This window comes from Oryx dammah, unplaced genomic scaffold (genome assembly GCF_014754425.2).
Source record: "Oryx dammah isolate SB20612 unplaced genomic scaffold, SCBI_Odam_1.1 HiC_scaffold_1, whole genome shotgun sequence".
Taxonomy (NCBI): Eukaryota; Metazoa; Chordata; class Mammalia; order Artiodactyla; family Bovidae; genus Oryx; species Oryx dammah.
In genome coordinates, this window is record NW_024070185.1 from 9,580,380 (window position 1) to 9,608,276 (window position 27,897).

Sequence of the window (27,897 nt, forward strand, 5' to 3'; positions counted from 1 at the left end):
AAGCACATCATCATGAGATTATGGCAATAATGACCTAGAAAGGTCATCTAAGTCCATGATACCAGCAATTCTTTCACAACAGAAAAAGATAACATGTAAAAACTGAATTAATTTTCCTATATAACACAAGAACTGTTCACAGGATAAGGAACATCTTTCACTTTAAATTACTCATCTGAATGCAGACTCAGGCCAGCAATAACTGAAAATGATGTGAGAAGAATTTCGACACTGTAATAACACAGACAATGTTTAAAGCATGAAAGAACAATTAAATTCAAGAATTATGGCTCAGTTCACAAAATGACATTTTAAAATACCATACTATTAACACCATAATAGTAAACCCTTTTTACAATTAATTTTATCTCTACCTGTATATGTAAACCCTTCTTAAGTCTTGAGGTTCAGAAAAAACTTTAACTAAATCCCAGAAACATGTAGAGGAAAGAAGGTTAAAGCATATACAAATGCCTAATCTTGAAATCATTTGTGCAAAAATGACACAACCACCTTACTTGTAAAGCATCAACAGCTAATGAGATTTTACTGGATAACAGTATTTTCTTGAGCTGGACTCTGCTGTCTTTATCTTTTTATCTAGAATGACTAGGCAAAATATGGTACAGTCATATATTAGTTTTTTCATTCATGGTATTTATTCCATGATGATTTAACACATTATAGAGTCAACCATAATATTAACCAACTAAAGACATACTAAAGACTCTTTGTACTATTTATGGCACATTACTCTCATAACTATTATTACCATCAAAGGAATGGCAGTTTTAAAGTAAGAAAATGACAAGAGTAAGAAGGAATGAAAATTTGCTGGGGACTGAGCTTACAATATGGAAAAGTGATTCTGTAATTCAAACCAATGGGAGAACTGACTAATGCAAAAGAACAAAGGCTATCACTATAGGTGAGAGCATAAAAATGTTCTTTTTAAAATATACAGATTTTGAGAAAAATAAGATTATATTCAATTTATAATTATACTTTAATAGTTCTTAAATTACCACTAATTAAGACTGAGGTTTTTAAATACTAGCCATCTATATACAATGGGGAAAATAAAATCCAAGTAAAAACATGAAAGTCTATAGAGGGAGATATAAATTAGGTGTGGAATCAGGGAATAGGAGACCATTTACACAAAAATAATTCAATTAACATTTACTGAGATTTCCCCAGTGGCTCAGTGGTCAAGAATTTGCCTGCTTATGCAGGAGATGCAGGTTCAATCCCTGGGTCGGGACGATCCCCCTGGTGAAGGAAAAGGCAACCCACGCCAGTATTCTTGCCAGGAGAATCCCATGGATAGAGGGGCCTGGTGGACTATAGTCCATGGGGTTGCAAAGAGCCGGACATGATTTAGGGATTAAACAACAACATTTACTGAGTGACCTCCACGTGTCACACTACATCCAATGTAAAAAGGATGCAACAAGGCACAAATAAGGCAAAAAAAGGGGGGCAAAATAAGGTTAAAAAAAAAGCCTCACAACGCTTACATTCTAATGGCTATGGTGAACAGCCATTAACAAATAAACTGTACTTTTTAAAACAGGGAAAATTACGCCCAAAGCAACAGAATATCATCCCTTTCCCAAGTACACAACTACTTAGCAGCATCTCAGGCCACAGTTCACATCACCTGGTCTATTCCAGAGACTTTCTGATATACTATAAAGTCAACAAGAGAAGAAAAATGTTTAACAAAAAAATCTAAGTAACAAGGAAAACCTATCATTCTTCTGCTTACTGGATTACAGAACTGACAACCAAATCAGAAGGAATTTAATTGAAATGTAGACTGAACCAAATTTTTAAAAAATACTTACGTTAAAGATGCACTTAATGAGCTAATCCATACTTTATCTTCTCTAATATCTGAAAGTCCCGGAATACTTTTGTTCAGAGGCCTATTTAATATGAACTAGTGGTTACAGCTGATATCTTAGCACAAAAAAACTCTCAACATAATAGCACTATCCAACTTGTATTTTTTGCCAGACTCCAAAGAAAGGCTACCAACTGTATTAGCTAATAGGCATAACTAGGCTTATTATCCCCAGCAGGTAAAGAAAATGCCTATGGTGCTTAGGAGTTTGCATACAAAAGGCAGCACTAAAGTAACATTCTACCAATATTCTGCTTGTCACAAGGAATTTAATACTAGCCATCTATTTCACAAATTTCTAGGCTATTAAGCACTTTAAAATTATAAGTAATTTTATGTTCAACTCAAAACCTATGTTAGACTTCAAAGCTGAAAAGAGAAATAGTAAAAGACAAAGGTGATATAGACCTGAAAAATTCATTCCTTACCACATAACTATGAAAAAATTATTTCAACTCTACAAATCACTGCTATCACTTCTGTACTATAATATAATGCTTTCTTTAACTTTCTTAAAACAATAGAGAAGATGAAAATTAAGAGGAGAACTAGATACTCACACCACTGGGAAGGAACTGAGCATGCTTTACATGAGGGGAAGCAATGTCCTTGCTAGAGATGATCAGTGTTATTCATCATTCTGTAGGAAAAAAGACAGAGAATTCAGAAACACTTTGAAATCAAATACTGAATAAAAACATTAATTATATAATTTAAGGATTAACAGTTAACATCAAATAACCAGGTTTGTAAAAAATTACTTTTTATTTCAAGTAAAACATCTATTTTAAAAATAGAAAAATACTTTTTAAAGCTTTCAAATTACTCACATGGAAAAATGAAAATCATCCCTGAAGTTTATCTGTTACCAGATACCACCCAAGGAAACGGATTTAAACATGAAATGGAATATATATATATATATACACACAATACTGTGACATTGAGGATAACTTGTTGATAATAACTCCAGTGCACTTATGCAGAATCCTATAAACAAAAAACATACCACAGCATGATTGAAGCTAACAGTCTTAAAAGGGGGGTAAAACCTGGGGTGTAGTTCCAAGTCTATTACTTAGTTATTTAGTCGCTAAGTCACATCCGACTATCTGTGACCCCACGGACTGTGGCCCGCCAGGCTTCTCTACACCTGCAACTTCGCAGGCAGGAACACTGGAGTGGGTTGCCATTGCCGTCTCCAGGGGATCTTCCTGACCCGGGGATCAAACCGACATCTCCTGCACTGGCACTGCGTCTTTACCACTGAGCCACCAGGGAAGCCCATTATTTTGTTTTACTGCTAGCCAAATCTAACAGTGACTTAATTTCTCCGAGTTTCAATTCCACATTCATAAAACAGAGGTAATAGGTAACTACTTCAAAAAGCTACAAGAGTTTAAAACATTTTTTAAATGGTGGTGATGAAGTACTTCACAAACTATCAGGTAGCAGGGGCTTTTTTACTACTGACTTTAAAAAGACACCAATAATGGTGTCCATTCCTGAACAGGCTTAAGTTAATAATGGAGCGAGTTCAGTACTTCTATCTTCTGATTAACATTCTACTGCTTTAATCAGCGTTTAGATGCTGTGACCCCGTTAAATTCACACATAGATCTTAACAAAAAATGAAATCTACTATTCACAGTTTAGGAGCTAAAGATCATGTATTACTGACTGAACTTATTAGCAGTTTCAAATCACAATATATACAGGGAACTATTTCCATTAACTGCAAGTTAATATTATAAAGTGGGAGAAGGCAATGGCAACCCATTACAGTACTCTTGCCTAGAAAATCCCATGGGAGGAGCATGGTAGGCTGCATGGGGTCACTAAGAGTCAAACACAACTGAGCGGCTTCACTTTCACTTTCATGCATTGGAGAAGGAAATGGCAGCCCACTCTAGTGTTCTTGCCTGGAGAATCCCAGAGATGGGGGAGCCTGGTGGGCTGCTGTCTGTGGGGTCGCACAGAGTCGGACATGACTGAAGTGACTCAGCAGCAATATTATAAAGCAGATGAAAGCCAAAAATGTTGATGTCAAAAACTCTCACATTAAAATAGACATTCAGCACTGAATTATTTTAAGCAAGACCAAAGTGTCTAACAGTGACTAATGATATATGTGAAATGTACACAGTAAAGTTAGAAACCTTTCACATTTGCATATTCTAAACTGTAGCTTTAATGAAGTTCCTGCTGTAGTTAATTTTTTTGCTGACGTGAGAAATACTGGTCCTAAATAGCAGATATAAAACACAAAGAAAACCTCCTAAAAATACTGTTGATTTCATTTCCTAGACAAAACACCAACAACAAGCCACAACATGGATTACTGGTCAATATATATATATTCTTTCACTCCTGCTCCAATTTAGTTAAAATATACTAAATACTAGCCCTGAAATAGAAACAAGGTCATAACATGAGTAAGATATGGTCCCAGTAGTGTAGGAGCTTATTAAACTATGTGGGGGGAAGGGGGGCGGGGGGGGGGGGCGGAGGGGGCGGGGCGGAGGAGTAAAACAAACATCACACACACACACACCTCCAATGAAAGGCATTAAGTGCTAAGGCTAAAAATACAAGATTTAAGAGCATAGCAATTCAGAAATTAATTGGTTACAGAGAATGGGAAGACTTCTTTACATGAGATCTCAGTTGTTAATTGAAGTTTAGAATAAGACTTCTACCAAATCAAAGTGTGAAGGGAGGTTAGAACCAGTGGAAGAAGAAAGAATCAGGAAGAGGAAACAGTTTAAAAAAAGATTTTGAAGGATGTTTAGGAACTAAGTAGACCTGTCTTATTGGCCTTTAACATGTATGTATGAGGAACAGACAAGTAGAAAGGAAGGAACTCCACAGTCTATGAAGGGCTCATAAATGCCTTGCACTATTTCTCATCTTAATTCTATAAATATGAGAAACCACCACGACTGAATCAGACAATCTAGGGGGAAAATCAACAAAGACTTTCATTTCACAGATAAGGAAACTGAGATTAAGACACTGATATAGACCTGTATAAGTGCAAATCACTTAATTTATGTCATTTATATTCCAGACAGAAATGGACTTGAAATAACACATAAAACATTCAAAGGACAGAAGATCAAGCAAGTTGCTGTGAGTTCTCTGTTCTTAGGTTCAATATCATACGGAGCGTTCCTAGCATAAGAGACAGATTTTTTAAATTGACAGTTTAAAACTGTGCATTAAAACACATCATTAGAATGGCTATAATTAAAAAAACCAGAAAATAACAAGTATTGGCACAGATGTGGATAAAATAAAACCTTTGTGTGCTCTGATTAAACATATAAAATGGGGGTACTGCTATGTAAAATAGTATGGAGATTTCTTTAAAAAATTAAATATAGAATTATCAGGAGATCTGCAACTTCAATTCCAAGTATATAAGCAGGAGTGAAAGGAGGGACTCGAAAATATATTTGTACACCTAAGTTCATAGCAGCACAGTCACAAAAGCCAAAAGGTGGAAACAAATATCTAAATGGGATGAATGGCCAAGCAAAATGTGATACATGCATATAAGGGAGTATTAGTCTGCCTTAAAAAAGAAGGAAATTCTGACATGGTAACATCGATGAACCCCAAGGCATCACACTAAGTGAAAGAAGCCAGTCACAAAAGGCCAAATACTGTATAATTCCACTTTTACAAGATATTTACAGTCTTCAAACTCTGGGTCAGAAAGGAGAATGGTTCTTAAAGGGGGCTGGGGAAGGAGGGGTTATTGTTTAACGGTGCAAATTTTTAGTTTAGGAACATGAGAAAAAGATCTGGAGATAGATGACAGTGATGGTTGTACCACAATGTTTATTGTACTTAAGTGTCATGAACTGTTTGCTTTAAAACTGTTAAAATGGTAAATTTTATATTATCTATGCTTTATTACTGCAAAAAGGAGAGTGTTATAATAAAAGAAAAGACATATTAAAAGGTACCAGGGATAAAAGTTTATGGATGCTGGATCATACTTAAGCACCTAGCTATAAAAAGCAAGTAAGCTATAAAAGATTAAAAAATCACCTACTTATTGGACTTCTCATCTATTATACTTAAAAGAGAAAGAGCCGAATAACATTCACAGATGACTGAGAGAATTCTGTACCAACAGAGCTTACATTTTGATATAAGAAAAACACCGCAAATATGCAAGAATTCAGAGAGTGTATTTTCTCAGTTACCTCAACTGAGACACATAATATAAAAAATTAAGAAAAATGTGCAAAAATATTTTTACTTATAAACTATAAGAAGAACTAGATAATCTTTGGATCAACGAAATCAAAATCTTTATTTTATTTGAAATGGTTTTAGTGTTCCATTACATAGGACACACAATAAATATATATTATATATATATGTGTGTTTTTCCACATAGAGAAATCTGATCTGTGGAAGAGATCCAGTGATGGTGGTTACTGTAAGTACAGGGTGAGAACTGGACAGATTCGGGAAACAGTAGGAAGGGGACTGTTCTCAGAGAAACTGTATCATTTTAACCATATGAATGTTATTGCTCAGTCAATAAATCAAATTAATAAAAATAGGAATTAAGAGAAGGAGCCCACTGAACCCTTTGTAATTCAACACTAACTTGAAGATTATAGCAAACTAATAAGACATAAGAATGAAATAACTGGAATAATATTGTAATGAAAGAGAACTATATACCTTTTTGCTAATGATCTAAAGGAATACCTAAAAAATGTAAGCTATTCTAGTAAAAAAAAAAAAATCTGAAGTTTTTTGTTAAGAAGTATGATACAACACTTTAATTTTATAAATTGTCCCTAGTTTAGCAGGAAAAAAAAGGCATCAATCATACTAGTAACATTTTCCCAATACTCATAAATAAACTGTATTGAGAAAAAGGCTCCCCCCCACATAATTAAAGTTTAAAAATAGCAACTTAAAATTAGAAAAAAAGAAGTCCAAGAATCTCCAAGAAAATCAAACAAAAGGAGAAAACCAGAAGTGGACTTCACTGGCTGGACCACAGAACAAAAAGACACTAAGCAAATCAATACGACACTGGCCGGGGACAGACACACAGATGAGTGGGAGAGAATAAAGAACCTAGTGATTCCAGAACACATAAGGAAATACGCAAGCCAAAGGCTAAATTTTACTTCAACAAGCTGCTTTTGAACTGTGGTTTTGGAGAAGACTCTTGAGAGTCCCTTGGACTGCAAGGAGATCCAACCAGTCCATCCTAAAGGAAATCAGTCCTGAATATTCACTGGAAGGACTGATGTTGAAGCTGAAACTCTAATACTCTGGCCATCTGATGCGACGAACTGACAAACTGGAAAAGATCCTGATGCTGGGAAAGACTGAAAGCGGGAAGAAAATGGGAAGATAGAGGATGAGATCGACATGAGTTTGGGTAAACTCCAGGAGTTGGTGATGGACAGGGAGGCCTGGTGTGCTGTGATTCATGGGGTTGCAAAGAGTCGGACATGATTGAGTGACTGAACTGACTGAATTAAGGATAACTTATCATCTAAAATTTAAATTCCAAGTGGAATAGACATAAATCTATAAAACTCAGAGACACATTCTACAACAAAATTTAGAAGATCAAAGAGAAGAAACTTTAAAAGGCAGACATAAGAGTTTAAAATTTCCTACTACAAAAAAATCAAAAAGATGTCCTTGTCATCACAAGGGACTGGAATGCAAAACTAACAAGCAAAGAGATAATTGGAGTAACAGGAAGGTTTGGCTTTGGAGTACAAAATGAAGCAGGGCAAAGGCTAACAGAGTTTTGCCAAGAGAACGCACTGGTCATAGCAACACCCTCTTTCAACAACACAAGAGAAGACTCTACACATGGACATCACCAGATGGTCAACACCAAAATCAGATTGATAATGTTCTTTGCAGCCTAAGATGGAGAAGCTCTATACATACAGTCAGCAAAAACAAGACTGGGAGCTGACTGTGGCTCAGATTGTGAACTCCTTATTGCCAAATTCAGACTTAAATTGAAGGAAGTATGGAAAACTACTAGACCATTCAAGAATGACCTAAATCAAATCCCTGATGATTATACAGGGGGAGTGATGAATAATTTCAAGGGATTAGATCTGGTAGACAGAGTGCCTGAAGAACTATGGATGGAGGTTTGAAACACTGTATCAGAGGCAATAATGAAAACCATCCCCAAGAAAAAGAAATACAAAAATGTAAAATGGTTGTCTGAGGAAGCCTTACAAATAGCTGAGAAAAGAAGAGAAGCAAAAGGCAAAGGAGAAAAGGAATGATATAGCCATTTGAATGCAGAGATCCAAAGAACAGCAAGGAGAGACAAGAAAGCCTTTCTAAATGAACAATGCAAAGAAATAATGGAAAACAATAGAATGGGAAAGACTAGAGATCTCTTCAAGAAAATCAGAGATACCAAGGGAACATTTCATGCAAAGATGAGCACAATAAAGGACAAAAATGATATGGATCTAACAGAAGCAAAAGGTATTAAGAAGAAGTGGCAAGAATACACAGAGGAACTATACAAACAATGTCTTAATGACTCAGATAACAACAATAGTGTGATCAATCACATAGTGTCAGACATCCTGTAGGGAGAAGTCAACTAGGCCTTTAGGAAGCATTGTACATGAACTGAAAACATCCAGATGTTCAAGCTGGATTTAGAAAAGGCAGAGGAACCAGAGATCAAATTGCCAACATCCATTAGGTTATCAAAAAAGCAAGAGAGTTCCAGAAAAACATCTGCTTCATTAACTATGCTAAAGCCTTTGAATGTGGGGATCACAACAAACTGTGGAAAATTCTTCAAGAGACAGGAATACCAGATCACCTTATATACCTCCTGTGAAACCTGTATGCAGGTCAAGAAGCAACAGTTAGAACTGGACATGGAAAAATGAACTAGTTCCAAATTGGGAAAGAAGAACGTCAAGGCTGTATACTGTCACCTTGTTTACTTAACTTATATGTAGAGTACATCATGCGAAATGTTGGGCTGGATGAAGCTCAAGCAGGAATCAAGACTGCCAGGAGAAATATCCCTCACCTCACATATGCAGATGCCACCACCCTTATAGCAGAAAGCCATAAGGAACTAAAGAGCCTCTTGATGAAGGTTGAAGTGGAGAAGAGAAATAGCTGGCTTAAAGCTCAACATTCAAAAAACTAAGATCATGGCATCCAGTCCCATCGCTTCATGGGAAATAAATAGATGGGGAAACAATGAAAACAGAGACAGACTTTATTTTCTTGGACTTCAAAATCACTGCAGATGGTGACTGCAGCCATGAAATTAAAAGACACTTGCTCCTTGAAAGAAAAGTTATGACAAACCTAGACAGGGTGTTAAAAAGCAGAGAAATCACTTTGCCGAAAAAGGTCCGTGTAGTCAAAGCTATGGTTTTTCCAGTAGTCATGTATGGATGTGAGAGTTGGACTATAAAGAAAGCTGAGAACTGAAGAGCTGATGCTTCTGAACTGTGGTGTTGGAGAAGATTCTTGAGAGTCCCTTGGACTGCAAGGAGATCCAGTCAATTCTTAATATCCTAAATATTAATTGAAAGGACTGACACTGAAGCTGCAGCCCTAATACTTTCGCCACCTGATATGAACAGCTAACTGTCTGGAAAAGACACGGATGCTGGGAAAAATAGAAGGCAGGAGGAGAAGGGTATGACAGAAGACGAGATGGTTGGATGGCATCACAAACTCGATGGACATGAGTTTGAGCAAGCTCAGGGAGATGATGAAGGACAGGGAAGCCTGGCATGCTGCAGTCCATGGGGTCGCAAAGAATCAGACACGACTGAGCAACTGAACAAAAAACAAAACAAGCAAATCAGAAAAAATATTTGACATGTAGAGAAAGAACAGATCCAAGCTGTCATTGTTTACTTAAATTTACTAGAAGTCAGAGAAATAACAATTAGTTTAACAATGAGATACAACTTCAGCAAAAATTTAAAAGATTGATAATATGTCCTCAAAGGGTACGGTCATTTCACTGGTCTAAGGACAAAGTCCTTTTGGAAAGAAATCTGGCAACATAAATTGAAACTTAAAGTATTTACACTTTTGAGTCCCTTGGACTGCAAGGATATCCAACCAGTCCATCCTAAAGGAAATCAGTCCTGAATAGTCATTGGAAGGACCGATGCTGAAGCTGAAACTCCAATACTTTGGCCACCTGATGTGAAGAGCTAACAATGGAAAAGACCCTGATGTTGGGAAAGACTGAGGGACGACAGAGGATGAGATGGTTGGATGACATCACTGACTCAATGGACAGGAGTTTGAAGAAACTCCGGGAGCTGGTGATGGACAGGGAGGCCTGGCGTGCTGCAGTCTATGGGGTCGCAAAGAGTCGGACCCGACTGAGCAACTGAACTGAACTTAACGAGTAGTCCTATTCCTGGGAATCTATCACATAGAAACAAAAGTAATCATACACAATATGTACAAGGATGTTTCTTGTCATTTATTTTGCTATTTCTTGTCTCTATAAACAGAACTGTTTCAATCCATACAGGAATGGCTGAATAAATGACAATACACTTTGATCAATGAACACAATGCAATCAAGTAGAGTTTTATGAGGTGACTTGGTGGGATTTGCACATTGCCACACTGAGTTAAAAAATAAACAGCAAAATGCAAGCAAATGAGTATGATGAGATTTAAAAAGAAAACCTATGAGAACAAAAGTGAAAGGGAAAGTTGCTCAGTCGTGTCTGACTCTTTGCCACCCCATGGACTATACAGTCTATGGAATTCTCCAGGCCAAAATACTAGAGTGGGTAGCCTATCCCTTCTCCAACAGATCTTCCCAAGCCAGGAATCCAACCGGGGTCTCCTGCATTGCAGGCAGACTCTTTACCAACAAAAACAGTCCTTTTATAGGTGTGTCTCTCGTCAGTATGTTTACTGACATACATACATACATACATACACGAACATGGAGAAAAAATAGGTAGTCAATAGGTATTGGAGGTGGGATTAAGGATGAGGGTATACATAGGGAATATGGGTAAGGAAGGGTAAATGCATCTTTGCAGTAGTTAAAGACACATTAATGCAAACAAACTGTACACATTCCTACTATCAGAACTGGACTCAATTATCAAATAATGATTTCAGTGTTATAAAAATTCAACACAATGTCAGGTTTTTTTCCATAATGAAAGTCTATTGTCAGCACTGATGATCCTTGAAGAAAAAATGTAACCTGGAAAATCCATTAGGAATAAGAACTTGTAGATGGTGGTAAAAAGGTTCTTTTTATTCTAGCTTTTCTTTTTAATATAAAACGTATTAAACCATATACAGTAAAGGAGAATTTCAAAAGATACAAAATAAAAGTTAAGTCTGTCTTCTATCCCAAACTCCTTTTTCTCTTCCACTGAGACATTATACAGTTCCTTCATACATCTTTCAACATCGAAGTGTAACTTTAGGGTAAATTCCCAGAAGAGGAATCATTATGACAAAAAGCATATACCTTGTAAACTATGATACAGAAATTTCATCAAATGGCCTCCCTAAAGAAGATCAATTTATACTCCTATCTTCAGGAAACGCTTAACTGTGAATCCAGTATGTCACTGGTGATTTAAAATTGAATTTACATTGTGCAGTTTGGTATGTATCTTGTTTTATTCAATAATGGTAAACATAGAAAGGGCAGAATATTTTAAGAAAGCAAAGCACAAGAGAAAGGGAAGAGTTAGCTCTAACAGCACAGGCAGCAAGTAAGTCATCAAAGGAAGAGGTAAGAGGACACTGCTAATGCCAACTAGTGAGGCCCTTAAGCTCAGATCTGGATATCAAAGAAGACTTCTCAGAAGTTCAAAACAACCATTACAGATCTCCTTCACTGCTCCTTTAGCACCTGACACAGAAACGACTGTTATCCATCTAAAATACCAATTTACAGTAAAATTAAAAAAATGTGTAAATATACAGAGATACATAAGCCTTACAATCCCATAAGTTTGGTACTATTAGTACTTTGAATTTAATGATGAGGAAGTAAAATTCCTTCCTTGCTGGATGCACATTAAACACAGACACAAATATATAAATGTAACACATGGAGATAAAAAAAAAAAAAAGGTCATAAAACTGCACCAGAATAAAAATAACATTTCTCCCCTTTAATCCTTAGTCCTCTGTAAAAAAATAAATACTATTAAGATTCTTGTAAATCATTACAAATATAAAAATTAAGAACTTAATATACTATATATCTAACATAGAATTCTTTTTTAAATGGTGGTTTTTAAAAACTTTTTAATATGAAAATTTGTAAACATATACAAAGGCAGAATAATAAATGTTTAGGTACCCATCACCCTCCTTGAAAAATTATCTCTTTCGTGTTCCCCTCGCTCCAAAGGGTATTTTCAGGCCAATTTCAGATATCTTATCACTTTAACATGCAATTCTCTTCCAATTTCAGTATCTGGTTTGCAAATCCAGAGTAAATAAGACATAGGAACTTAGAAAGGGACAGTTCAGTTCAGCTCAGTCGCTCAGTCATGTTCGACTCTTTTTGCAACCCCATGGACTGCAGCACACCAGGCTATCAGCAACTCTCAGAGCTTGCTCAAACTCATGACCATCGAGTCGGTGATGCCACCCAGCCATCTCATCCTCTGTTGCTCTGATGTCTCCTTCTCCTCCCGCCTTCTATCTTTCCCAGCATCAGGGCTTTTTCCATTGAGTCAGCTCTTCACATCAGGTGGCCGAAGTATTGAAGTTTCAGCTTCAGTATCAGTCCTTCCAATGAATACTCAGGACTGATTCCCTTTAGGATGAACATGTTGGATCTCCAAGGGACTCTCAAGAGTCTTCTCCAACACCATAGGTCAAAAGCATCAATTCTTTGGCACTCAGCTTTCTTTATAGTCCAACTTTCACATCCATACATTGACTACTGGATAAAGCATAGCTTTGACTACATGCACCTTTGTCAGCAAAGTGATGTCTCTGCTTTTTAATATGAAGTTTAGGTTGGTCACAGCTTTTCTTCCAAGGAGCAAGCACCTTTCAATTTCATGGCTGCAGTCACCATATGCAGTGATTTTGGAGCCCCCCAAAATAAAGTCTATCACTGTTTCCCCAATTATTTATGACATGAAGTGATGGGACCAGATGCCATGATCTTAGTTTTCTGAATGTTGAGTTTTAAGCCAACTATTTCACCCTTCTCTTTCACTTTCATCAGAAGGCTTCGCATTCTGCCATAAGGGTGGTGTCATCTGTGTATGTGAGGTTATTGCTCTTTCTCCCAGCAGTCTTGATGCTTGTGCTTCATCCAGCCCAGCATTTCCCATGACATATTCTGCATATAAGTTAAATAAGCACAGTGACAATATATACAGCCTTGATGTACTCCTTTCCCAATTTGGAACCAGTCTGTTGTTCCATGTCCAGTTCTAACTGTTGCCTCTTGACCTGCATACAGATTTCTCAGGAGGCAGGGAAGGTGGTCTGGGATTCCCATTTCTAAGAATTTTCCACAGTTTGTTGTAATCCACACAGTCAAAGCTTTGGTGTAGTCAATAAAGCAGAAGTAGCTGTTTTTCTGGAACTCTCTTGCTTTTTTGATAAACCAACAGATGTTGGCAATTTGATCTCTGGTTCCTCTGCCTTTTTAAAATGCAGCTTGAACATCTGGAAGTTCACAATTCACGTACTGTTGAAGCCTGGTTTGGAAAATTTTGAGCATTACTTCGCTATCGTGTGAGATGTGTGCAACTGTGCAGTAGTTTGAACATTCTTTGGCATTGCCTCTCTTTGGGATTGGAATGAAAACTGACCTTTTCCATACTGAGAGCAGCACTTTCACAACATCATCTTTTAGGATTTGAAAGAGCTCAACTGAAATTCCATCACCTCCACTAGCTTTGTTCGTAGTGATGCTTTCTAAGGCCCACTTGACTTCAGAAATGGAAAAGGGAATTGCAAACCATTTCAGTATTCTTGCCTTGAGAACCCCATGAACAGTATGAAAAGGCAGCAAGTGACACAAAGGGTATAAAAAGGCTTTACCATGGGGGGAAGGAGGGGCAGGCAGGAATGACAGCTACCTGAAAAGAGCAAAATAACTAAAAAACTAATTCGAGATACACACACATAATACCCACTTATCAAATAGTTAAAGTCATGTTTAGGATCTCCATTTTTAAAAGACAGGTAAGTATGTGATAGATTTGTTTTGAAAAGTTGAAGTGGTTAAAACAAAGGTTTTCATTTTAGTAAGTTAATCAGGTGTTTCACATATGTCAAACATTTTTCCCTGAACAAAGCCAGATAAGTGAGCCCTTACTACAATGAATGGTTGGTGACATGTGAGGAAAACCAACCAGATATTAGGAATTAAAGACTCATCTAAATTTGAATACTATTAATAATCTTTCAAATGATGCTTCTAGGTAGCCAGGTTAAAACTGCAAACAACTACTAACTGTATATAACAACTACTGTGCTTAGTTGCTCAGTCGTGTCTGAATCTATGTGAGCCCATGGACTGTAGCTCACCAGTCTCCTCTGTCCACAGGGATTCTCCGGTCAAGAATACTGGAGTAGGTTGCCATGCTCTCCTCCAAGGGATCTTCCCAACCCAGGGACTGAACCCGGGTCTCCTGAATTGCAGGTGGATTCTTTACCATTTTAGCCACCAGGAAAACCCAACAGCAACTACTGTTGGGTAGTAGTAGCTTGCCCAGGGCTTCCCAGGTGGCCCATTTAATGAATACTACCCTGGGCCAAGTCTCCCTGGTGGCTCAGTAAGAATCTGCCTGTAATGCAGGAGACTTGGGTTCGACCCCTGGGTCAGGAAGATCCCTTGGAGGAAAAAATGGCAACCCACTCTAGTAATCTTGCCTGGGAAATCTCATGGTCAGAGAAGTCTAGCAGGCTACCATCCATGGGGTCACAAAAAAGTTGGACACAATTTAGCAACTAAACAAGAACCATCACCCTTGGCCAACACTCACTGGTTAAGGGCTTTACATATACAAACTCATTTAATCTCACCATCCTCTGAGGTAGATAACTAAGACAAGACACCACTTGCCTAGGGCTTCCCAGGTGGCCCTAGTGGTCAAACAACAGCAACAACAACAACAACAACCCGTCTGCCAATGCAGGAGACATGAGACGTGGGTTCGATCCCCAGGTCAGGCAGGTCTCCTGGAGGAGGGCATGACAATTCACTCCAGTATTTTTGCCTGGGGAACTCCATTGACAGAGGATCCTGGCAGACTACAGTCCTTGGGGTGGCAAAGAGTCAGGCACAACGGAAGTGACTTAGCATGCACACACCACTTGCCCAAGGTCAATCAGCTAATGGACTTCCCTTTTCTTATTAGAACTGTAATGAAGTACTTATGTCAGTCTTACTCTTTCTTCAGAATATAAGATTAGGGATATAATTTTATCACTTCTCTGGAGCAAATGTTTACTTGTGTTAAGTACCATGCAACAAGCTGGTCAACAGATTTACCAATAAGATAGTAATGATGTTCCTCTTATGTTTTACTCATTATGATTCACTACTTAAGGTTGTATACCATGGAGAGTTTTATTCCCAAAGAATTATTACATATACTACTTGTCAAACTTTTAAAGACAGAAATACTCATGTAGCTCCTCCTACATTTCCAGTGACAGGGAAGTTTAATGTAGAGTTTTGCTGATAAAGATACTCCTTTAACAGACTCAATTTTTTTTAATAACTTCAAGCCACTTATCCTACTGTATCGATAAAGACTACCTTTCTTCTTTTCTTTTCCACACGGCAGTGTTTTAAATGTCTGTAAAATCTTCACAAAGAGTCTCCATGCTAAACAGTCCCAGTCATGATTCCAGTTTGACATGGTTTCCTTGTTTGTCATTATCTAATCTTTTTTTAAAATGTGGGTCTCCCCACATTCAGCACAGACTCCTGCAGAGAACCTAACCAGAGCAGGGTACAGGGAACTATTGGTTTTCTTGTTCTGAACCCAAATTGTGTTACTTTCTCCCACCACCAAGTCATTTTTGTGAGTGTATTAAGTTTGCAGACAAAACTTTTACACATTCATTAAAGAAGCAGTGATTAAACATCAAAGAGAGAACTGAACTGATTCAGGCTTTTATCCAGGCTTCCCTTTCCTAAACTTGAGGCTTTTTTTTTTGCACGTAAATATTACTATTTGATATATATGTTACATATTTTATTTGTCTATTATCTGTGTCATTTACTGTCTATTTTCTGCATGTACTCTTAAAGTAGTACCTGGAACATAACAAGCACTGTTTATTACTGAACTAACTCACTAACGGAGAAGGCAACCCACTCCAGTACTCTTGCCTGAAGAATCCCATGGGCGGAGGAGCCTGGTGGGCTGCAGTCCATGGGATTGCGAAGAGTCGGACATGACTGAGCAACTTCACTTTCACTTTTCACTTTCGTGCATTGGAGAAGGAAATGGCAAGCCACTCCAGTGTTCTTGCCTGGAGAATCCCAGGGAGGGGGTTGCACAGAGTCAGACACAACCCAAGTGACTTAGCAGCAGCAGCAGCAGCAACTCACAAACAGATGGAAGAGGGTGGAACATTCATATCCTTTTGGCTTCTGGGAAGCAGTCTCTAGACTACTACACTTCACTGCTAAATGATCATAACGCCTTATCAAGAAATACACAATCAGAAGAGCCGTAACTACCACATGCCCTCCAGAATTTACTATGACAATCTAATACAGGGATTATAGCCTTTGATTACTTTTAAGATATGCAGTGCTTTTGATGTTACCCTCTATATTTTTCCTCTGCTTTTCCATTCTAAAATAATTATATAACCTGAAAATAAAACTACACATCTCCCCATCACTAGTATTAGAGCAGGTAACTTTTAAACTCTGTTGAACTACGCTGTGAAATGTTAGGGACTAGCAATCCTAAAGTCAGAGGACGAGCACCGTCTCTTCACGTGTACTCACTCCAGCTAGGGCCATCTGTACACCACAGTCAGTCTACATGCCACTTCCTTTCTGGCCTCATTATTAGAGTTGTAGTTGTATACTCTGTGGTGTGATTTTAGATTTTTTTTTGATTCATTTAAGTTAAACACACACCTATGGAGCCGATACTTTATATTATACGATTTAGCATCCCTGCTATGAAAGTGAGGGTTCTCTACTCTCATGGAGTTGTTATTCTTTCAAGACTGTTATTCTTCTGAATTATGATACAAATACATGATAGCAGGCAGCACTTTTTCTTCATGTCAGTTTAGAACAGTTATTCCCAAACTGTGCTGTGCCTCCAAATTATATGGATGTCTTTTAAAATCACAGAATCCCTAGCCAACTCTGGACCTACTGGATCCAAATCACTGGAGGTAAATACCCAAGAATATTTTTAAACAGCTTCTGAGGTAATTCTATTTGAAATCTACTGTTCTGGAGGCCAAGAAAGAACTCTAATTATGCAATGCCACATTCCTTATATAAAATATAGTATCTAGGTATAAACACCATTTTGAGCATACCCACACTCAAAACATCTATTATTTCCTACAAAACATTCCAAGCTAAATACTTAGCAAAATAAATTTAATTGGTTATTCATAATCGAAAGTGAATTTGAGAGCACTTAAAATACGTCTGGGCTTTCCCGGTGGGTAAAGAACACTGCCTGCCAATGCAGGAAACATCGGTTCAATCCCTGGGTTGGTAAGATCCCCTGGAGAAAGAAATGGCAACCCACTTTAGTATTCTTGCCTGGCAAATCCCATGGACAGAGGAACCTGGCTGTAGTCCACAGGGGTGCATAAGAGTCAGGCATGACTTAACGACTAATCAACAATAAGATATGTCTACTTCAAGGGAACTCATATAATAGATATTGGTCAAAACAATTCATAAATATTCTCAAACTAGTCTTCTCTCTAACAGTAGTGTCCTCCTTTACCTAGTAAGTACTTGTCCCAGCCAAGGAGTTCCCACAGTCCTGCAAAAAAGTGAATGCTTCCTTCCCCCTTTCCTTTCCACCAATTTCAGAGACTCTTGTAAGACAGCAAACTTCTGCAAAACTCTCTGCTAGTAGGGTACCACAAATATATTTCTGCTATATTACATTATAATTCATATATAAATCTGTCTCTCTCCTAAAATGTGAGCTTCTTTAGAGCAAGGATTATTTATCAACTGCGGTAGTTCCAGCTCCTGCTGAGGTGTGGGGCTTCCCTGGGGTTGCAAAGAGTCAGATAAGGCTGAGTGATTAACACTACTACTACTGCCAAGGTATAAACAGTAAATAAATCTGCTTAGTTAAGAAATGGTTGAAAATGTCTATTTTCAAGTCTATTTCAAACAAAATAATCTTAACAGTCCTGATCTTTGAAATTAACAGCAAAAAGATGTTACTAAATTAAAAATTAATGCAATTGGAATGTTTTCCAAGAAAACTGACAAGCATTTATTAAATACTGAATATGTCCTATAGGTCAAATGATAAGCAAATGCTAAAGAAACAAAAATAGAGCTTTGCTCTTAATAGCAGTGTAAGTAATATTAATGTTCCCAAAGAGATATTCTGTCATTGGTTTACAATCTACATTCACAGTGTCCTTGGAGCCAAACTCTGTTAGGACTGTTGATGTCCCTTAGGGAGCTACCAATACTGGATGGAGAACTCAGCAGCCTAACAGCTTCATGTTGTCTAGGCCATGACAGTTTTCCAGAGTTCGCTACAACAGAAGAACTTGGCGATTTGCATGGCAAGAGTCTCCTGCCATCATTATAAATAAATTTGAAAGACTGTGTGACTACCATTCAAATATCCCCTGGACCAAAACAAAGACATACAAAAAACATTCCTATTGGCATACATGTAGAATATCTTGATGTTAAAATATAAGACTTTACTCACAGAACCAATCCAGATGCTCCCATGTATTGCTCAAACATTCATGTGCCTTTGAAGCCTCTATTCTCTTTTGCAGGAAGATTATATTAACACACTGATAACTTCCAGAACACTAACTTGTGATTCTGCATTTCTGGATGATCCAATATCTTCCTTACCGTTTTGCATTTCCCCTATCTCAGCAGTTTTCCAAGGTTTAATAAATGAAATAACAATAGAATTGAAGATACTTCATTAAGCTAGAATAAAATGACTCATAAAACCTTATATTAAAATGGAATTGATGTTAACAATCTTTCCTAAATACCTGAGCTTACAGAGGAAAAAAAAAAAAAATCTGATAATTGGAGACAGAAACCCTGATGCCCAGATTACTGCTTACACAAATTTACCAACAAATAAAAGCAAATATTCCCATCAGTCATTCAGAAACTCAGGGTCTATATAAATGCATGTCATTTAAAAGTTTTGTTAAGAATTCAGAATTATGACAAGTGTGCAAACAGAAGTTGTCCCATAGTTGGACTTAGGCAAGTATGTCTTACAGAAGGAGAAACCAAATTTAACATATTTTGGGAAATACTATCTTAAGAAGTGTTTGTTATACACTTTCCCCAGAAGAACTTCTTTTATGCCTCAATCCTGCAGGGTTTTGCATTCATTCATTTATGCTTTTAACAAATACTTACTGAGCACCTAGTATATGCTAGGCACTGAAAAGTACAGCAGTGAACAAAATAAAACTGTGTTCACACAAAACCTTACATTTCTGTGGTAAAAGACAAACTTTAAAAAAGAGTCAATCATATAGTATTCAGATCATGATAAATACAACAGAGAAAAATAAAGCTGGGAACAAATTCAGGATTATAATTTTTAAATAGGAAGAAAGCCATATAGATATAGGAGAAAGGATATTTAAGGTCAAGACCTTGACACAGAAATTGTCTACCATGTTCAAAGAATAGCACCAAGGACAGTGTGGCCAGAGTTGCATGGGCAAAGGATAACATAGTAGAACATGAAAACTAGGGCTTACTGGGAGGACAAGAGCAAAGAGGAATCTGTAACTGAAAATTTCTGTTAAAAATATGAAATATTACTTTAGCTAGATTGGGGTTAAATCAATAGCCTAGGAATGACTCAACTTAATGGGAAACTTATCATGAATTACTAACAGTAGAATTTCTAACATCAACAGGTTGCCAGAGAGATGTTATTTTTGGACATTCCCAGCATCCATTAAACTATACTTCTGAGAGCATTATCAACTACTTTTATAAATGACTAGCTTTGAAGCATACCCTTGTCAATTTACTAAAAATTGAGTGCTGAAAAGGGGATGAAGAAGGCTGAGGATAAGGGAATTCATGTTTCCCATTGCAGAGAAGTGGAGACATGCTTTATCTCCTGTATCTCAGGAGGTATGCTAATACGTAATTTAAAATAGGAAGATGGTCAATCAGATTGTTTCCAAGTAAAAGCTCTGGTCAAACAAATTTCAGGGAGCGTATCTATACTTTATTCACTACATATAATACTTAAGCATCCCAAGTTTCTTTTATTTTTTACATTTTTCCAGTCTATCATTGTTAGGCCCTCACATTTTATATTGTCTGACTGAACAGACAAAAACATACCTCAAGTCATGAGGACAGGCTCTGCACCTGAGCTGGGGAGCACGCAACTTTCTCATACTTCTGCCTTTGAAAACCTGGGGCTTGGAAAGCAAAGGAAATCATTTTTTTAAAAATGAAGACAACCCACAGGATGGAAGAAAATATTTGCTAACAATGTGACTGACGAGGGACTAGTCTTCAAAATTTACAAACAGCTAATGTGGCTCAAGATCCAAAAAAACCAAAACACAAAACCCTAAACAATCCAATCAAAAAGAGGGCAAAAGACCTAAAGAGATGATTCTTCAAAGACATACAGCCAGCCAACAGGCACATGAAAAAATGCTTAACATCATTAATCATTAAAGAAATGCAAATCAAAACTACAATGAGGTTATCACCTCACACCAGAAAGAATGGCCATCATCGAAAAAAATCAACAAACAATAAATGCTTGAGAGGGTGTGAAGAAAGGGAAACTTCCTATACTGCTGGTGGGAATGTAAACTGGTACAGCCACTATGAAGACCAGTATGGAGGTTCCATAAGAAATTAAAACAGAGCAACCAAATCATCAACCAAATGACCCAGCCATCCCGTTCCTGGGCATACACCTGGAGGAAAAGGTACACACAGCCCAGCGTTCGCAGCAGCATTGTTTACAACAACCAAAACCACGGAAACAACCTAAAACATCCATCAGCAGATGAAAGGATAAAGGAGGTGTGGTATACATATTCACCAGAACATTACTCAGCCAGTAAAAAGAATAAAATACAGCCGTTTGCAGCAAATGAATGGTCTTAGACATCATCATACTAAGTGAAGTCAGACAAAGACAAGTATGATATTTATATGCAGAATCTAAAAAAATGATACAAATGAGCTTATTTACAAATTAGAAACAAGTTCACAGAGAGAATGAACTTCTGGTTTCCAGGGAGGAAGGGTAGGGAGAAGGGATAGTTAGGGAGTTTGGGATTGACAGGTATACTCTGCTATATTTACAACAGATAATCAACAATGACCTACTTATAACACAGGGAACACTGCTCAGTGTTCTACAATAACCTATATGGGAAAAAAATTTGAAAAAGAATAGATACATGTGTACGTATAACTGAGTCACTTTGCTGTATACCTGAAACACAACACCGTAAATCAACTATTCTCCTACATGAAATAAAAATTAAATCAAAAAACAAAAACCAAAACCCTCAGGCTTCAGATAACCATCCTATTTTCTCTATTTCTTTTTTCCTTCATTTTCCCCATGATCTGGTCATCCCAGCACGATCATGTATTCCCTCCAGATTCATAATGGCTTATCTCTGTTTTATCTGCTAAAGTCTTCATATATTTCAAATCCCTTATTCTGAATTATTTTCCTCAGATACCTAATGTAAAGTTCAGGAGTTCTCCAACTATATGGAGAAGGATACTGTATAATATTACATGGAAATAGTATTAATATTGTAAATTACTATATCCTTCCGAATACAATCAGCTTTCAAAAAGCACCCTCTATACTACAGATCTGTATCTAATTATAGGTGATAAGACTTCTTCAATCTTTAGAATAATTTCCAGACTCAGATCTGTTTTAAATTCTTTTATGTCTAACCAGAATCATAAAATGTGCTGACTCTATATCCCATGCTCCTTACTACATCTTTTCATATGAGTTGATATATAAATAAAAAATCTTAAAACACTTACCAAGCTCTTTAATATTAAAGATAATCTCTATGAAAGGTAGAAAATGATTCAGTCTTAAAATTCTATGGTTATACTTTTTGCCATATTCCCAGCTACTGTGTTAGATAACATCAAGATATTAATATAATTGATAGGCTGTCATTTTAAACTGAAGTTTATAGCTAGAAAAATCCACTCTTTACAAGGAGAACTAAAATAAAATACAAGTACAGGCTAAACCAAATTAATGTTAATTAACCTCCTTAGTAGGTTCTTTTATCTGTGACCTTCTGTATCTTCCAAGAGACTTCCTCTTTCTGCTGTATTAATGCCATGGTTTCCAACTTCCTTCTCTGCCTCCATCCTTATTCTTGTTACACATAGTTAAGTTAATCTTTCTAAGGTACAAAAAGAAAAAAAAAAAACACAACAACTGGGAGTAGGACAGAGGAGTACACAGTAAGAGATCTGGACCATGACTGCTTTGTATTTGAAATCCCAGGTTCTACCCCTTGTTAGCAGTTTGACCTTGTACAAATGTTTTATCCTGTTAAACTCTGGTTTCCTCCTTGGCAAACTGCAGACCATGTTATTTACTTCAAAGAGTCACTATGAGGACTCAACAGGATACAATAAAAAAGGTTCCTTATGGAGGTACCCAGAAATGTTAGCCTCCGTGTTCCTTTGTAAGTCTGAAGCAGCAATCTTTCAAAAAGGTTATTATATCTGAGGGGAAAAATGATTTAAGGCAAGTAGCAGAAAAGCAATACAAAGGCTGGTATTGAGAGTACTTGCTTTCTAATATGGGAATTTACTTGGAAAACTAAACTATGATGAGAAAGCGGTTTCATGAGAACACAGAAATCCTGATTTGGCAGACAGCTCTCTGCCAAGAACTGCTTGGACAAGTCTTGTTTTCCGCAAGTAACCGCAAGGACTCCCTATCCCAAGTTTTATCCCACAATTCAGTTTTTTTAACAGTGCCTCTAAGGTGGTGCTAGCGGTAAAGAATCTACCTGCCAATGCAGATGTGAATTTGATCCCTGGGCTGGGAAGATCCCTGGAGGAGGAAATGGCAACCCATTCCAGAATTCTTGCCTGGAGAATCCCATGTACAGAGGAGCCTGGCGGGCTACAGTCCATGGGGTCGCAAAGAGTCAGACACAACTGAGCATGCGCACACGCGTGTACATGCACACCCCTAACCTTTTAATTACTCTAATTATGAATAAATGACTTTATTTGAGAAAATGTATCAAAGGCAGTAGTTTCTCAACATCTTAAAGGAATGGTGAATGCGCGTTGGGGGCAGGGTGGGAGAAAGTCTGCCAGGAGGGAAGGAAGATGGATGCTGACAACTGTATACCTCTCTAGTGGAAATGCTGAAAAATGGAATAAAGAAACAGTAATTATCTACCAACTAAGTTTAGGATCTGATGGGAATCATGATGCAAAGTCAAGGAGACATTTTTGGCTCTCACAGTATCTCTTAGATACTCTTTCAGTATCTCATAGATAAACCACATCCAAAGAAAGTCATGACTGACTTCAGAGAGAAAAAGTTTTCTTGCTAATAAGCTTTAATACTTAACTCATACCTATGATTGTGTTTCTCCTGCCCCTTCAAATAATGACCAAAATCTAAAAAGAATCCTGGTAGAAATCATAAAGAGAACATAATAAATATCATTATGTTCTGTTTCCAGGAGCTAAAATTCTGAAAGTCTACACCTCTAAAATAGGAAAAACTTGTTGCAAGTCATAAGATATTGTGACCAAATGAAGAGAACTATGATATTTAAATCTCTTGATTCTGTATGTTATGACTGGAAAACATCAAGAGTGAAGGAAAGTCTAAATAACGAGTTAAGAACATGGACAATGATGATATGCAGAACTGAATCATCAGGAATTAATGAATGCTAGAGACAGAACCTGGCTGACAGCAGATGAGGAACTAGAATACGTGGAGGTCAGACTTGGAGAAACAGACCAAGAAGCTGCCTCTATGTGCACAACAGCTGGAGGCATAAACTAGAGGCTTAGGGTGACGGATCAATTCCGTGGGTGCATGTTTATTTGGTCTATATGGTATTTAAAAGTCAGGAGACTGAATATAAATATGCAAGTTTCTACTTTTATAGAAAAAAAAAATTGCTGCATCTATTACCCACCCTGAGGCACCCTCGAGTTCGTAATCCTTCCTGTGCCAACAACTGGCTGGAACTGCCTCCCCTTCTTATATCAGACACGAATCACCACTGGCCTGGTCCCCTCTAGATACTAAATATCAGCTGCTGTTTATGACCCAGCTCATACTGCAGTTTGTGTCATGATAGAAAAAATAATTCTTTTTTCTTATATCTCTATGAAAAGTCTGAAAACAAAAACTAAATCTATTTTGTTTCCTTACACCTGGACCACTTAATTATGTTGCCTGCGCACTGCCTGAGCAATCAACAAATAGGTGATAAAGCTAGAAGGCGGATTCTAGAATATGTCAGAAATCAGAAACAGAACAAACAACCTCCTCAGAATTTAATAACTGAAAATGTCGCCGGTTCCAAACTGTATAACCATTAACCTTGCAATTTCAGTTCTAGGGAATCTACCCTGCAGATATACTCATACATGAGCGAGCAAACTAAATTATGTTCAGTGCTATTTTTTAACAGCATTATTTCTACGAGGAAAAGATTAGAAACAACCTAAATGTACACCATTAGGAGAATAGATAAATAACGGTATAATCACGCAATGCAGCCATAAGAAACTCCTTATATGCAAACATGGAAACAGCCTCCAAGTGAAAAGAACTGGGAAGAGCATGGCATGTATGTCGTTTGTGAAGGAGGAGGAGGAGGAGGAGGGAGAAAAGAGGAGCGAAGTAGGAAAGAATATATAAGGAACTATCTATAGATTTGTTTATACTTGCATGAAGGAGTTCTGGAGGGATACAGAGGGAACTGGAAACACTAATTCCCTACAGGACAGGAACTTGAAAACTGAAAGATGGAGGTACTAGGAAGAGTTTTCATTATATTTTTCTATGTTATGAATTTGTAGCAGGTATGTGGATATCTACTGATATCCTACTGAATGTAACAGGTAGGCTGAGCTGATTCCAAGTATGACTATGAACTCAGCAACTATCAGAACTAGTGAGCCAGGGACCTCTCTCTATAGATGGTATTTTGCCTTTTAATTCATGAATGGAAATGTCAGTGGGAACCTAGAGGAGGCTGAGGGGGAGAAGAGAGAGAGAAGGAAAGTGAGATGAAATAAGAACAATGGAAGAAATGGCATGGTGTCTTTTTTTTAATCTGGCTCTCTGAACTGGTTTTGAGCCCAGAAAGAGTACAAGGCTAGATTCAAAAGATAAGACACCTTTTCAACAGAGACTGTGGAAGCTGTGAACACAAGCTCTTGCTACAGTGGGACCTGCAAAGTGTGGTACAGAGCTGGGGGCGGGGGAAGGTGGCTCCAGTTCAGCCCCACTCCTCTGAGCACTTGAAGACCGCTGCTCCGGCAGCCCCAGAGAAGGCAGTTCTGGCACAGCTGCAGTCCCTCACGAGGTCTCAGCAGCAGGGCAGTGACAGGTTCCACATTAGCGTGGGCTGAAGGGGACGGACTTCCCAAGGAGGCTGTAGGACAATAATATTCACTTCTCGAATACATGTTAAGTTCCACTCAAGGGCTCCCAGATAAACTTAAGGGAACTCTAAAGAGGGCTGGGGGCTTGTGTGAGTAAGGAGGGGAACTAAAAATTAACTCCATCTCTATATAAGTGATGAAGTTGGGAAACAATCACGACACAAAAGGATAAAAATATATGCGGATCAGTTAGGGAACAGAAAACAATACTCCGGAAAGAACTCCTAAAGAGAAGTCTTACAGATTCTTTTTTTTTTTTTTTTAATTAACTTAGGCACTTGCTCACTGAACAGGAAGTAGAAGAGAAAAAATATGAGGATGGCAGGAAACAGATTACTCAAGGCTCTGCTGGGAACCAACACACTTAGTTATGCAGTACCTACTTTCCAAAGTGAAATCTTTCAACTGCTTTAAAATGTTTCTTTTCTAAGCCATTGAAAGCAATGAGATCATGTTCTTGATTAACAGCCAAGTTTTTTTTCTCCCTGCAACCCAGACTGTTGAAGTAAAAAAGAAGAAAAATTAGAGAAATTTAAAAGGGTGAAGGGGGAAGAACTGGGAACTGAAAACAGAGACGAAGCAAAATAAATATATTTTAAGAAAATTATGGAATAACCACACAGAAAGTTTGTTTAAAAAAAGAGGCTATCTTGTCCTGTTCAGAAAATACAACAGAGTATCAATTCAATTTATTTAACTGATGTTTTCCTATTCCATTTGTCCAGAGTTAAAGTAACATATACAATCCTGTTATGCCTCATAGCACACAGCATTAAGCAATTATAAATACAGAGATAAGCCATTTGTGAAAGATGCGGTTTGTACTAACATAATAGGGCTTGCTGAACCATTTAAAAAAAGTGAATTTGAAGGTCAAAGTTAGGCAATTTGGGGCCATATGCTTCTCACAAGAGGAAACAAATGATACTCACTACCCTAAACAATGGATAGTGAGGAGAGAATTTCTAAGATAAGAAGTTCAATACATAACATTAAACTCCATCTCAAAACACAACTACTATTGTTACAGAACAAATAATATTAACAAGGTCCATATATTTTATATTGTAGTATATTTTATATCCATGACAGTGTCTCTCATATTACTAGCTATTTAATGTAACTTTACATTCAAACAGCACTTTATACTTTTCAAAATATTTTCACATTTCTCATTTGATGTCCACCATATTATGGGGAAACAGTGTCAGACTTCATTTTTCTGGGCTCCAAAATCACTGCAGAGGGTGACTGCAGCCATGAAATTAAAAGATGCTTACTCTTTGGAAGGAAAGTTACGACCAACCTAGACAGCATATTAAAAAGCAGAGACATTACTAGTAGACTAGTATGCATCTATATATTCAAATAGTTTAGAGGACAACTATGTTCAGAAACTGTAGGCATTTATATAGGCAATAGGAATATAAGAAAGAACAGGAACATACGTAGTGTCTACCCTCGTGGAGCTGCCAACTCCGTGAGTCATTATTTAAATGATTATACAGATAAATGGCAAAGCTTCACTTGTGACAAGTGCTGTGACGGGGTATCCAATGCTATGAGAACATACAATGTGGGAAAGTTGACCACGAAAAGGATTTACTATGAATTAATGATAAAGCTCACATCTGAAGGATAAACCTCATAAAGACAAAGAAAGAAACACTAATTCTTGGAGATGGCAACACCATGCGCAAAAGACCTACTGTGGGAGAGGGCATGTAAAATGCAAGAGACTAAAGGAAGAAAAGTGTGGTTGAAGTAGAAGTTCTGACCCCCAACTTCCAAGAGTGAGTGAGATCAGGATCCCCCATGTGATTTCAAACACATTAAGGCTGGAGTGACCACAGCTCTAGTCTAAATATTGTTTTATAATATCTAGATGGTTCTCTCAGGTATAGGGGGCGGGTGGCCAAGAATGCGAAAATGAGGTAACTGCTACATCCATTAGAAAGCTGCCAAAATGGGACTTCCCTGATGGTCCAGTTAAGACTCTGCCTTCGAATACAGAGGGTATGGGTTCGATCCCTGGTCAGGGAGCTATGATCCCATATGCCTGGAAGCCAAG

At 37.5% G+C, this 27,897-nt stretch overlaps 1 protein-coding gene across 10 annotated transcripts in view; it reads right to left on the reverse strand.

Moving 5' to 3' along the window:
• The window catches only part of HMBOX1 (homeobox containing 1), a 188,758-nt gene that overhangs the window by 108,355 nt on the left and 52,506 nt on the right, over positions 1-27,897 (reverse strand). For 9 of the 10 annotated variants that reach the window (XM_040235755.1, XM_040235565.1, XM_040235877.1 and 6 more), the window contains exon 2: positions 2,470-2,549. In XM_040235755.1, the coding sequence (XP_040091689.1) occupies positions 2,470-2,492 (23 nt within the window). In that variant the 5' untranslated portion in view covers positions 2,493-2,549. Of the gene's footprint in view, positions 1-2,469; positions 2,550-20,495; positions 20,576-27,897 lie in introns of all 10 variants that reach the window. The other variant, XM_040235653.1, reaches the window with a different exon arrangement.